The 14,862-nt window shown below is 39.3% G+C and overlaps 1 protein-coding gene across 3 annotated transcripts; it reads left to right on the plus strand.

The window, feature by feature from the left end:
* The first annotated feature begins 2,531 nt into the window (after nt 1-2,531).
* LOC135114735 (monocarboxylate transporter 13-like) lies at nt 2,532-11,819 on the plus strand. Of its 3 annotated transcripts, none has more exons than XM_064030711.1 (6): nt 2,532-2,768; nt 3,771-4,005; nt 4,601-4,868; nt 5,378-5,974; nt 7,382-7,573; nt 11,476-11,819. In XM_064030711.1, exons 2-6 carry the CDS (start codon nt 3,787-3,789, stop codon nt 11,745-11,747), a joined length of 1,548 nt encoding a protein of 515 aa, XP_063886781.1. In that variant the 5' UTR covers nt 2,532-2,768; nt 3,771-3,786; the 3' UTR covers nt 11,748-11,819. The 3 variants fall into 3 exon arrangements, with proteins under 3 accessions (XP_063886781.1, XP_063886780.1, XP_063886779.1); XM_064030710.1 differs by lacking the exon at nt 2,532-2,768 and adding an exon at nt 3,597-3,669; XM_064030709.1 differs by lacking the exon at nt 2,532-2,768 and having other exon boundaries at nt 3,680-4,005.
* Nucleotides 11,820-14,862: the final 3,043 nt, after the last annotated feature.

Raw genomic sequence — 14,862 nt, forward strand, 5'->3', positions numbered from 1 at the left:
TCCATAACTTACTTTACATTTTGCTTTGGGAAACAGCAATGCAGGCACATATTAGCGATTTACATACCTTATAAACTCTATATATAGCCGGAGCTGAGCACCGTGGAAGTCGACGATTTCTCTCCCTTTGTGTTGATGACTCCGAGCTTAAAATAAATTGACGCAGAATGTAAACAAATGCAGAAAAAAAGAAGAAATCGTGAAAGCGCGATGGAATTAATCATACTTTTAATAATGAAATAAAAACATTTGATATGTACGGAGAACAGAATATGAAAACCTACATTTTTTTTTCTTATGATGCCAGAGTATATAACTGGAACTCCTTGCCCGAAGTTATTTCTGCGTTTACAGTTCATGGCTTCTTGGTAATTTTCTTTTTTAGTTTTGTTAGTGGTTCCTTTGTGAAAATTCTGTGTAGCCAACCACTTCGCTGTCTTCCTGTGGTTCTATTAGTAACACATTATGAGCGGATGCAAGGATTCCACATATACGTACGTATAGTATGTAGGATGATCCAACAGGGACTGATGAGGGATCAAGACCCTCATCAAGGTGAAAATATAAGAGAATTGCAACAACTATTATGTCAACAGGGAAATTAATGGTGATGGGTAATAATTTCAATTAAAGTATAACAATCCACCTTAACTAGTGGATGAACCAGTGAGGATTCGGTTCTAACGGATCCGGACTTCCGGAACAAAACCGTTCTCAGTTTGCTTCACATTCCGGGAGTCAGTGAGTAGTCACATTCGAGAAACGAGACTCTGGTCTCTCCTATAGCAGAGCAGAAGAGCTTCCGTTACGCTCCGCCACTAGAGCACCTTTTCGCAGGAGGCTGGGTTATATACGATGCCCATCAACACAAATATGAATGCTGACAGATATATTAATTAAAGTTCTGAAGGCGCACATCTTATATTTAATTTATTATTTTTTATTATTTATTATTTTTTTCATTATATTATTATTATTATTATTTATTTATTTTTTTTTATGTACGAAGGATACTGGCCAAGGGCAACAAAAATCTAATAAAAAAAATGCCCACTGAAATGCCAGTCCCATAAAAGGGTCAAAGCAATGGTCAAAAATTGGTGGATAAGTGTCTTGAAACCTCCCTCTTGAAGGAATTCAAGTCATAGGAAGGTGGAAATACAGAAGCAGGCAGGGAGTTCCAGAGTTTACCAGAGAAAGGGATGAATGATTGAGAATACTGGTTAACTCTTGCGTTAGAGAGGCGGACAGAATAGGGGTGAGAGAAAGAAGAAAGTCTTGTGCAGCGAGGCCGTGGAAGGAGGGGAGGCATGCAGTTAGCAAGATCAGAAGAGCAGTTGGCATGAAAATAGCGGTAGAAGACAGCTAGATATGCAACATTGCGGCGGTGAGAGAAGGGCTGAAGACAGTCAGTTAGAGGAGAGGAGTTGATGAGACGAAAAGCTTTTGATTCCACCCTGTCTAGAAGAGCAGTATGAGTGGAACCCCCCCCAGACATGTGAAGCATACTCCATATATGGACGGATAAGGCCCTTGTACAGAGTTAGCAGCTGGGGGGGTGAGAAAAACTGGCGGAGACGTCTCAGAACACCTAACTTCATAGAAGCTGTTTTAGCTAGAGATGAGATGTGAAGTTTCCAGTTCAGATTATAAGTAAAGGACAGACCGAGGATGTTCAGTGTAGAAGAGGGGGACAGTTGAGTGTCATTGAAGAAGAGGGGATAGTTGTCTGGAAGGTTGTGTCGAGTTGATAGATGGAGGAATTGAGTTTTTGAGGCATTGAACAATAACAAGTTTGCTCTGCCCCAATCAGAAATTTTAGAAAGGTCAGAAGTCAGGCGTTCTGTGGCTTCCCTGCGTTATATGTTTACCTCCTGAAGGGTTGGACGTCTATGAAAAGACGTGGAAAAGTGCAGTGTGGTATCATCAGCATAGGAGTGGATAGGACAAGAAGTTTGGTTTAGAAGATCATTAATGAATAATAAGAAGAGAGTGGGTGACAGGACAGAACCCTGAGGAACACCACTGTTAATAGATTTAGGAGAACAGTGACCGTCTACCACAGCAGCAATAGAACGGTCAGAAAGGAAACTTGAGATGAAGTTACAGAGAGAAGGATAGAAACCGTAGGAGGGTAGTTTGGAAATCAAAGCTTTGTGCCAGACTCTATCAAAGGCTTTTGATATGTCCAAGGCAACAGCAAAAGTTTCACCAAAGTCTCTAAAAGAGGATGACCAAGACTCAGTAAGGAAAGCCAGAAGATCACCAGTAGAGTGGCCTTGACGGAACCCATACTGGCGATCAGATAGAAGGTTGTGAAGTGATAGATGTTTAAGAATCTTCCTGTTGAGGATAGATTCAAAAACTTTAGATAAGCAGGAAATTAAAGCAATAGGACGGTAGTTTGAGGGATTAGAGCGGTCATCCTTTTTATTTATTTATTTATTTATTATTTATTTATTTATTATTTATTTATTTATCTATTTATTTTATATATCTTATTTATTTTTATTTTATCTGCACCAGAGCGACATCTTCCAGCATGGCGATGTACCATGCCACAAGGCCAATAAGGTGACAAAATGGCTGGAGGACCATAACATCAAGTAGCCAGAAAACTCACCAACCACCTGAAAGCAATAGAAAACATGTGAGCAGAGATGAAACGGCGGTGCCTTGCCTCATCGACGCCATCAAAAACCTGTGGATCCCGGGAGCACCACTGCGGACCTGCACTAGCCTTGCTGATTCCGTGACAAACTAAAAATGTAATGTGGTATATAATACGGTATGTGGTATATAATACGGTATGTGGTATAAAATACGTCACATGCCCAGGCATGTGACGTATTTTAACTAGCAGTGTCTTTCAAGTTAATTGATCCTTTACTCTCGTTTGGAGCACTGTGAGAGACTGATAATAATGAAGAAAGCCTTGCCTACCTATCTCTGAATCAAAACAGTGGAGGAAATGTGAAAGCTGGATCACAGTTCGTAAAGAAATATTAATGGTTTGACAGATTTGAAATTGTAAGGACCAGTATTCAGCACGCTGCGACTAACCACCCATTGGCTCGTCTGGCTGTCTGTCCATCCCTTCATCCCTGTTACTTGTTTAGCCAGTCATTGTGTGCGCAGTAACCAGGCTTCGGGTTGGGCTCCGAGTCTGACTCTCCTTTGCCTTTATCTTGGATTTGTATAGGTTGCCATTCTATATTTGTGGTATTTGTTAATAAATATTTAAGTTGGGACTGCTCCCTATTTTTTTTCCAGTCATCTCAGATGTCAAGCGCTGGTTTGGTACCTTTAGGACTGTGTGTACGTTCCCCTCACAGAAATCCCATTGACTTACTTAAAACAAATAAATAAATGAAAAAGTAATAATAATAATAATAATAATAATAATAATAGTATTAATAATGAGTAGTATGCATCATCCTCCTGATTGATTTCACCGATATGCATCATAATAGCTATTTATAGACCATTTGAAACCCTAACACTTGCCCACCCTCCCTCACAAGTGCACTGGCTATATTATTACACATGTGCAAATGCAGCTTTTCTACTCGTAATTAATGCATTTTATGATGCTTTGGTCCCTACTTCTGCTTTCCCTCATCTCCACAGAAGCACGTCTGGAATGTACTTTCGTTCATACCATAAGATGTGAGGGAAGTGTGTCTTGTCTCCCATATAGATGCAAAATGCATTGATTTTGCGTCTTGTTAATCTGATATGACTGTTAATCTTCTAACTGTGCCATTCAGACCAACACCCGCGAAGATGCAACAAGAGCTATGCAGCAGTTGTGTCAAACTCGGGTCAGCAGAGAGAGATGCCGACCACTCTCCCGGCGCTGGAACAAACGAGCAGAATGCGCAAAACGCAACGGCGAAGAGCAAGACGGAGGGTTCTGCTGTGGACGAGGAAATGGACATGGAGGACGCAGCTCCTGACGGAGGATGGGGTTGGGTGGTTGCCTGGGCATCCTTCGTTACGTGGGTAAGTTTCCAGCATGAAACAAAAATTTTTCTGAACTTGCTTTAGGAGTTATTATCTGCATTATATATTTAAATTAAATGAAATAAAAAAAAAAGATCCCATACCAACTCGTTCAGGATGTTTATTTATGATAAGATATAGATATTTATTTATGATAAGATATAGATATTTCTACTAAAGTGACTGGAGTACAGTGGGGTATTCGGTATACGACATCTTTGCCATACATTGTATGGTAAAAGACATTATTCAGGCACTTTTTACCGCAGAGGCATTCAGTGATCATTACCAGCGAAAAAAAAAAAAAAGATTATCAGTTGTTTCCAAGCATTTCTTTTAAGAACACACACACACACACACACACACACACACACACACACACACACACACTATGATGATTTCCCGGAGAGAATGTTTGGTCCGTCACTGTAAACGATACACTAACCTATAAACAGATATGATACCAACAGACTATGTGAACATAAACTTATTAGATTAACCAGAATTTACTTTATATCAGTATTTTTTGTATATATTTTATGTTCTTTATTTTATTGATTTTTTTTTTTTCCTTTTTTTTTTCTCATCATCTCAGGTTCTGGCGGAAATCATCGACTTAAACTTCGGCATGCTGTTTTCTGGGATCCTGTTGGAGATGGGAACGAGTACTATCTTTATTAGCTGGATTTATAGCGCTGGTCTCGTGATCTCCTGCATCATAGGGATCTTCGCGGGTCCCATGGTGGGCGTGTTCGGCTGGCGCAAGGTTGCTATGGTGATGGCAGTTGTGAACAGTCTTGCTGTGATTATATCCGCTTTCGCAACCACGGACGTCTTCCTGTTCTTCACTTCACTGGCAGCAGGTTCCCTCAGCTAGGAACTGGTGCTCCTTACACTGATGCTGAATTTTTATGAAGTTTTGATATAATGCAATGTGTGTGTGTGTGTGTGTGTGTGTGTGTGTGTGTGTGTGTGTGCTTGTATGTATTCATACATACATACATAATCAGACACAAAAAATCACATTTAAACTCTTGAATTTATTCCACGTCTTTCTTTCATTCTATTGGTGTCTCGGTAATGCAAGCCAGCAGTTACCTGATTATCAGAACTCTCTCTCTCTCTCTCTCTCTCTCTCTCTCTCTCTCTCTCTCTCTCTCTCTCTCTCTCTCTCTCTCTCTCTCTCTCTCTGTGTGTGTACAAATTAGTATCAGCTTTCCATACCGGTAATATTAAAGAAAGAAAACATCATTTAAGGATTGTAGTCATTACACTGCAGCAAGTGTGTATGTATGTTTGTTTGCATGTATGTATGCTTACCGTTTCTAAGTGCTGCACACCTCCACAACCCTAACATGATTATTTTTTTCAGGGTCGACGGTGGGCAGCCAGTTAATCATCACCAACTCAATCATCTGTCAATATTTCACGAGGCGAAGGGATATTGCTAATACAATCATGATCCTTGGATCATCAGTCAATATGGTGGTGATTCCCTATTTACTCACGTACCTCCATGCTGAATATGGCTTCAAAGGTGCAATTCTCATTACTGGCGGTGCCTGCCTCAACCAGATCCCAGCAAGCATGGTCTTTCATCCTGTGGAATGGCACTCCAGGAATCCTCCCCACTGCAGAACTCAAGAGCCTGATGACAAGCCTGACCACTTGCGCGTCATGCTGCATGCCTTTAAAAGCAACCTTTTGCTCCTAAAGTCTTCGAGAGTAATTGTCATTGCTCTTCCACATGCTGTATATTTCACAGCAGTCGTATTTACATCAAGTTACATACCTTTTGTGATGCAGACAACAGGCTACACTCTAGAGGAGTCGGCCTATTGCTTGACAATGGTGGGTATATTTCACATCCTGGCAAGAGTGATCCATCCGTGTCTCTCCTTTGCCTTCGGCGTGAGTAATTTCCTCATCATGGCTGCCGGCTATGGTGGCCTCCCTATTGCACTCGTAGGTAAGACCATTCACTTAATACAGGTAATCGATTTAAAGATCTTTAACAATCTTAACTCTGCTTAAGCTCGAGTCATTTCACTATTATCAGACGTTACTGCCCCCTGTGAGGAGTCAGCCAGCAGGTCTTCCTCTTGACGCAGTCACAGCCTAGGGCGACTCGGGCCTCACGTGGGTGGAGAGGGGCCTTGGACTGTCCATGATGAACAGCATGACTAGTTACAGTGTTCATATTTTCCCTTCGCTCATCTATCATTGGTGATTTTAAACCTTCAAGTAGAAGTTAATTAAATTTCGGTATTTACTGATATGACGGACTTATATCTATTTATTTGTATATGCAAACACTCCCTAAGTTATGAACGAGTTACGATCTAGACGGTCGTTCGTAAGTCATTATGTTCGTATGTTGTTAGTTTTTTTTTTAATATATGTATATATATATATATATATATATATATATATATATATATATATATATATATATATATATATATATATATATATATATATATATATATATATATATATATATATATATATATATTAGGTGTACAGTACCCTCTCAAGTTTTGCGCTTGCTTTCTTCCAAAGCATAGCACTGAACTAGAGGATCGCGAAACTCTAGGTATTGAAAATCCGAAACTCGAATGTTTGTAAATCGGGGAGCATCTGGATGAAGAAGAAAAATTGCTGGCGAGGTTTCTGGCTATACGCAAGAAATCACGAGATGAAGTGGATACATTTTGACATGTGTTATTGAAGAAAGAGCTTTGACAAGTTGGAGAACCAAACACTTGTCCAACCTGCTTTTATAAAGCTGTAACTGTAATGTTTTTATAAAAGGAGTTTCAAACGCTAGCGATCCGATTGAAGAAATGTCGCTTTATTTGATGTTAACCTTTCGCCAGTTATCTTGGTGGTATTATGTCTTTTCGTTGTATCTGATCGATCAACTGTGAAGCAATCATCTGCATTTATGTTATATAAACCTTTGGATATTTAAAAAGAGTGTTAATAGATCACCTGGCATCTCTTTTTTAAGACTAAATAAATTTAGAGAATGTTTCTCAGCCAAGGTATGCTTTGGCCTAGTTATCCTATACTGGCGACGTGATGTGCTTTGCTGCCCTCGCCAGTCACTTTCCTGCTCTATTTAATATTAATTTTAAGGAGAGAGAGACAGAGAGAGAGAGAGAGAGAGAGAGAGAGAGAGAGAGAGAGAGAGAGAGAGAGAGAGAGAGAAGGAAATTTTATTTCTAAGTTATATATATGTAAAAGGATTTTGAAATGATGAACTTTTCTACATGTTAAATGTAATATGCGTAGCTCATGTTAAAAAATACAAGATAGAGTGTTTCGGTTTGGCTTATTCAGTCCCGCATTTCAAGAGATTTCTTGCTTCCAGGATTCATTTGTGGCATGGATCTTCATGTGAAGGCAGCGTCGATGGCAGTTTTTGGAATAGCAATGAGCTTCGTGGGAGCCTCCATAGGACCAGTGATAACGGATACACTCGGTGCTTCCATGGTGCTGCGAGTGCTCAGTGTAAAGGGGCTATTCGACGCAACGGGCTTCCTCATCATTGGACCCCTGACAGGTAGCAATCTAATATTCTAACAAACTGACTTCATACGGAATTACCTTAGTTACCTCATTAACACGTTCTTTACATTTTAATCACGGTAATTATGTTTAGGATTATACTCAACTAAACCTCTACTAACCTCGCTGCACAAAGCCTCCTACTTTCTCTCACTTTTATTTTGCCCACCTCCCTAACACAAGAGTAAACCGGTATTCCCAGTATTTCCTCCTTTTACTGGTAGACCCTGGAACTCTCTGCCTGATTCTATATTTCCTACTGCCTGACTTTAAAACTCATTCAAGATTTCAAGACATTTCTCATGATTTTGGATATACTCCTTGACAGTTGTCTTTTGATAGGGATCTTTTGACTGGGCCTTTTCATTTACTGTCTTTTCTGATGCTACTTTAATATGCGATCTACACTTTATATTGTGATCTACAACAAGAAAAGTTATATTTTTTCCTTTCATTATCAAGAGACAGGGAAAACGCTTGTCTTGGTTTCGAGAGAATGTCTGGTTAGAGAATTTGAAGCATGAGTGGAATGTCTGTTGAGTGCCGAAGCTCCGGTCCAGAATGTTCCAGATCCAGACGACAGCGAGACTGAAGTAGAAAACAACTGACACCATGGAAGACGAACTGATGGTCCCTGGGTGTTCGGAATGAAGAAAGGTGGAGATTGACGCTATTTTTATGGACAAAAAAAAAAAAAAAAATCGTAAAACACTGGAACCCATAATTCAAAAGAAGTTGCGGAAAATTTGATTATTCATTCTGATGAATGGCCAGCATATTCTAACTTAAATCGTTTAAAACACCATCATTTAATTAACTGTCAACCATCAGCGACATTATGTTGATCCAAACAATGCAGCAAACACTCTGCTGGCTAGATTCAAAAGTTTGCATTTCGAAAAAAAAATGAAAGGGTAAAAGAAACAACCTTCCAATCGCATCTTGATTATTTTGTGCTGGCGTGTGATGAGAAAAAAAAACTCTGACGATCTATTTCTTGCTTTTCTGGCTCATGTTCGTTCGATTCACCGATAAAATTAGTAAACGTGTTTCTAATTTGCTTCATTTTATTTATTTTTTTAAATAAATATATGTTTATGTAGAATGTTCTATTTAAGCCATAATAAATAAATAAAACATGTAGATCGCATACCAAAGTAGAATTCGACTCTTGTAGATCACGTTGGTTCTGGTGGCCGTCCCATCCCTTTTCATATATCCCGCGATTCTCAAGGGGTGGGGGGGGGGGGCGAGGGCTATAATTGTGATGCTATCTTGACACCCTCATGACACCGTCGTGACTCTGTCTTCCCCAACGTTACCTTGTCGTGATGGCAAAAATGACCATTAAATTTCGTAATTCCGCAAAGCATGACATTGTCATATTCGCTGTCGTGATGTTGTCGTGACAGTCATAGATCCGTTGTGACGCTGTCATCACACTATCACCACGCTGTCGTGATGGACCAATAATCGTGACCAAATGACTACACCAAGAATGCTATTCTTAGCGTTGTCGTGACGAGAACCTTGAATGTGTGATGGGGTCTTAACTGTTTTTTTCGTCATGATTGCGTCACAAAACACCTATGACCTATGCGTCACGACAACGTCACGACAGCGTCATGACAGCGCTATGATGGGCTGAATGGTCGTCGAGCTCCGCGATTTTTTTAAGCATGCACAGAAAGTTCGGGACGGCCCCATAATGACCTACGACCGTCAAAATTCATTACAACTGACCACAAAACTGCGTCACGACAGAGCTATGACCGCTGTTCTTGGCGGTATCGTGATGAGAATCTTGAATGTATGACGGGGGCTTTACCAGTGACGCGCGTTCTTGTTTAAATGTTCTAGAATTTTTATATCGTTGCGTTAAAATCATTTAACCATAGAATATTTCCGGCCTAGAATTATTTTGTCTCGTTTCTCAGAATGTGTGACTTTCCTCACTGAACATCCTGTATATCCATAACAAGACCTCTATGGTTAAGACGAAAGCTTCGCTACCTTAAAAAAAAAAAAAAAAAAAAGCTACCCAGAAAAAAAAAAAGTCAAAGTACAAGTAAAAAAAATACCATTTCAAAAGTACAGTGTGTATGCCCTAGTCATTGTGTCTTTATTATTGTTTTGTTGCGTGGTGAGATATATATATATATATATATATATATATATATATATATATATATATATATATATATATATATATATATATATATATATATATATATATATATATATATATATATATAATTTTTTTTTTTCTTTCCTGCGTTTGCAAGTCAACCGAAAGACGAAGGCCCGTCCCAGTGGCCAGGGAAATTGAGCCTTGTCATGCTTGCTTGCCGCGTCTTGATGATATCGCCGTGTTACGAGCGCACTCTTAAGGGCCGTCCATACTATGCATCATGATGCGCACAATGTTGAATGGACGTGTTGAAAAAGGAGTTTTCAACACGATGCTCCCGTACATATCAGTAAGGCGAGAAAGTGGCAGAGTCTGCAGCTGCACGTGCATGCAAACATTGACATTTTGCAACATTCGTCAGTGCGAAGTTTGCATGAAGGTCAGGCTTAATTATTATTTTTTTTATAAGCATCATCGCTTCGCAGATTTCATCTGATCTCTCTCTCTCTCTCTCTCTCTCTCTCTCTCTCTCTCTCTCTCTCTCTCTCTCTCTCTCTCTCTTGCATTGTCTGATGCGAAGGCGAGGACAGAGCTTCCTGTCCTCTGATGCCAAAACAAAGGTCTCTCTCTCTCTCTCTCTCTCTCTCTCTCTCTCTCTCTCTCTCTCTCTCTCTCTCTCTCTCTCTCTCTCTCTCTCTCTCTCTCTCCACAAGACACTAGGATTTCTTTGTATTAAGAGGGCTGGTCGGCTCTAAGTATGGGTTGTAAATCTTACTAATCTCTACCTTTCATGTTTTGTTTGTAGCTTTTTTATGTTGTTCTTTATTCTTATTGCATCATTTGCTTTATTTTTATCTTTGATTTTATTCCATACGAACTGAAGTATTACAGTTCAAGATTTTTTGCTTAATATTAACATTGCAACCCTTTAATAACAACCAATTACTCCAGGTGCACTCTTTTTAACTTAAATATATGTAGTTTTACAGATGAATTTCCAAATGTTTTCGTTCAGAATGGAGTTAGTTTCATCTTAAAATTTTGCTTTCGTGCTCTTTGGTCCCTTTCACACAAAGCTACCGCGGCTATTAGTACACTTAAATTTTTTTTTTTCATTCTCTGAACTTACCAGAGCCTAGTTTTTCATTGTGTACCTAATGCGAGGGTTTCTTCTACCGACGATAAGTACTTTACATTTGTTAATATTAAACTACATTTTGCTCTCTGTCTGTCTGCTCATTCATCCGAAGTCTGTCTGGAAGGCGATGGCATCCAAATCCAACCCAATTAATCTATCTATCTTCCTGTCATCCTCAAATTTACAAACATCACTACTTAGCTCACTTTCTAGATCATTAGTATATATTAAAAATAATCATGATCTTAAAACTGATCCTAGTGGCTCCCCACTAATTACTTGATCCAATTCAGATTTATAGCCATTAATTATAACTCTGTTGCCTTCCACATAACCATAACCTTATCCGCAGGCTTCACATCGCTCCCATGCACCCTAATCTTTTTCAGAGCCTTTGATGGAGTTATTTGTCAAACGCCTTACTTAAGTCCAGTATCGGATTTCATAATTATCCCCATTATCAGCTGCCTCGTAAACTTTACCATAAAAACTCAACAGCTTCTTAAGACATGACCTCCCCTTCGTGAAGCCATGCTGTAACTGAGTTATCAAATTATGCTTGTCTAAATTATCACTAATGTTCTTCGCAATTACCGACTCCGATGTTACATCATACACATTCACTCAGGTATGGTGAAGGATCTAAGTGGAAGCTACACATCCAGCCTGTACGTGCCGGCTGCCTGCATGTTTTTCCTCTCCTTTCTTCCATTCATCTGTATGCCTGCCGCCAAGACCCACGACCGCCGACGTGAGCAACAGTCTTCGCAGATGAAGGCAAAGAAAGAGGAAATGGAACTGAAGAAGCAATCAAGACCTGTCAAATGCTTCAAAGAAACCTCCTATCTGCTGTCTCGTTCCTGCTCCACCCCGGCCTACGAGCGACGACAGCTTTCGTGAAAACCCCCACTGAAATTCTCTCTCTCTCTCTCTCTCTCTCTCTCTCTCTCTCTCTCTCTCTCTCTCTCTCTCTCTCTCTCTCTCTCTCTCTCTCTCTCTCTCTCTCTCTCTCTCTCTCTCTCTCTATATATATATATATATATATATATATATATATATATATATATATATATATATATATATATATATATATATATATATATATATATATATATGAACATGAGATTTCGCAGATGGGGGTGGAGGACAGGCAAAGCCAAACAAATATAAAATCAAATAAAATCTATGTATAAAAAGATGACTTTACCGTGAGGAAAGTCACATATTCTCAGAAACGAAAGACCAGGTCATTCTAAGTCAGAAATAATCCATGATTTATAAGTTACAGGACATAACGCTTCAATGGTAAGTGGCTGTCCATGGGCCGTCTGGCAATGTTCAGATGATCGCTGTTACCATATGGAGTTCGTGATGTTTTAACTGAGTATTAATCGCTGCAACGATATATTGTGTTCTTGAATTTCATGTATCTTCATTTATGAAAATCTTGATGTGTAACCTTTTTTCTTTATTTTTTGTGCCCTTGGCCAGTCTCTTTGCCACTGGAAGACATACACACACACACACACACACACACTGTGTGTGTGTGTGTGTGTGTGTGTGTGTCATTCATTATGAATGCATGCAAAGTAATGTATATGTACAGCATTACTCAGCTTATTTATTTACTCGACTTTTCTGAATAGACACATCCTTGCTTCAGATTCCTAAAACAAAGGTTAAAAGACCAACAATCACTTTCCTCGACGAAGGAAGGAAGAGCTCTGCGGGGCACCAACCAGCCTCTAGCCTGTTGGTAACACACACACACACACACACACACACCAATTCCTTTCCTGTGGAGAACTTGTATTGGTTGACAGGGAAACAATCCAGAAACTATGTTCACTACTAATTATTGCTGAGCAGACTCGCATAAATACAGAATAACAACACATGCGTGTGCTGAAAGTTGCAAGAAAACTATCTTCACATTACTATGAGATGTTTTTTGGATGTCATTAAAAATTTACATTAGACTTGTTTTGATGTATCAACAAGAATTCAGTTATTGCAGGATCTATTTCATTATTTGCTTTGAAAATTAAACCTAACTGTACCTATTTCATTGTATGATTGAATTATGCTGCATACTCTCTAATACTGGAGAAACTCTCTCTCTCTCTCTCTCTCTCTCTCTCTCTCTCTCTCTCTCTCTCTCTCTCTCTCTCTCTCTCTCTCAGTCGGGTGCGCGAGTGGTAGTGTGTTAGCATTCCGTTTACCGTTTGTTTTCCCTGACCACTGTTAGGTTTCTCTGATTTGTTTTGTGGTGTCCGACGCTATTTGTGCAATTAATTAATCATCTCTCTCTCTCTCTCTCTCTCTCTCTCTCTCTCTCTCTCTCTCTCTCTCTCTCTCTCTCTCTCTCTCTCTCTCTCTCTCTCTCTCTCTCTCTCTCTCACACACACACACACACACAACAGTGGTTGAAAAAAAAAATTGGTAGAGTATGAATGGGTATGAAAGTAAAACAAGGAGTGATGTTTGATGAGAGAGGCGAGAGTGCCACAGAGGGACACAGAAGGATCGTAAAGGACATTGTCAGTGTGAGGCACCGGTATGTTTTAATCTGTAAACGTACTCATTAGTGTGCGATGAAGGTATAAGTGAAATATACCAATAGGAATATAGTGTAGCTAGATGTGGCAACCAATTTAATTATGTACGGGGGTTTTCCCCCGTCACAGCTCTCTCTCTTCTCTCTTCCTGTCACACACGTACACCCATATTTTTTTCCCCATTTCTGATATTCCCCCCTCCTTACACACTCTTCCCTATTACTGAGACACTTCTCCGGCAGTTTTCCCATTACTGATTGGTAAAACTTTGATTGGTCAATAAACTGTTTTTTAATTGCAATGGAAAAGTGTCCCAGTGTCCTTTTCTGAATAGCTAACGAGGTTTTCATGAGAGGGGAGGGGATGGTGTCACTGACGTGAAAGTAATAGTCACCCCCCCATGTAATGGCTAGCTGAAACAATGGTATGAAAGAGGAGGGAGGGAGAAGGGGTCATTTCTCTCACGTGATCTTAATCTTGAATTGATGCTGTATGTAAAGTTTTCCTATTTTTAACCTACAAGTGGCTTTGAAAATTGGAACAAGTTCGCTTTTTCAGGAATTTCTTTCTTCAACAACAACAACAACAGATTTTAATTTTTTCATTGTTGTTTATGCTGTGAATGATTCCCCAGAGGTTCATTCTGTTCTTTTGAGTTGTATTAACTAATCTTCAGTGTCCTCTCTCATTAATTATTTCAGTTTTCCTAACTGGTAAACCTGTGGCTCAATTGCTATTTTTTTCTTTCTTTCTTCCCACCAAAAGTAGGCACCAGCCAGTTGGTTGGCTCATCCCATACTTTTAATTAATTTTATTGAGTAAATTTCTTCTCTCATAGTGGCTAGTTTTTTTTTATTTCGTAGTTGAAAATTATGTGGCTAATCTGTCTCCCAACTTTCCTTTTCCCCACCAACAGTAGGCACTTCCCCAGATGACATCTCAGAAAACGGGAAAATTTTAAGCCTCGTATGAAAACAAAGCCCCGGAAATTCATTCATAAAGCCATTGCGGGGATTTTTAGGGACTTATTCTGGTCTAGGACAATTAGCATGGTGCCTCCTAATTTGATCTAGACCATCCTGGTATGAGAAAGACATTGTTTGCTACTATTACGCATTGCGATAAACTAATTATAGTGGTCTTGTGATCTCGGTAAGATAAGGCTATATGAGGTTATATATCACCAATAATTCATGCTATAACACCAAAGATGATGGATAGAGGTGTAGAAATGGAGTTAATGGACTATAAAAGGAGATAGATCTAAATTTCTGAGGAGCTTTGTTTGTCAGGAAGCAAATGAAATGAACTCATACTTAGCTGAGAGAATTAGAATGATAATTTGTAATTAATTATGGAAATTAAAAACGTGATGAGTGATGGATAAGTCGTAGATAAGGGGAGATATTAATTTATGAAGATTCTTGTTTGTTAGGAAGTGGTGGTGAGTTCACGAC

Source organism: Scylla paramamosain, chromosome 28 (genome assembly GCF_035594125.1).
Source record: "Scylla paramamosain isolate STU-SP2022 chromosome 28, ASM3559412v1, whole genome shotgun sequence".
Classification (NCBI taxonomy): Eukaryota; Metazoa; Arthropoda; class Malacostraca; order Decapoda; family Portunidae; genus Scylla; species Scylla paramamosain.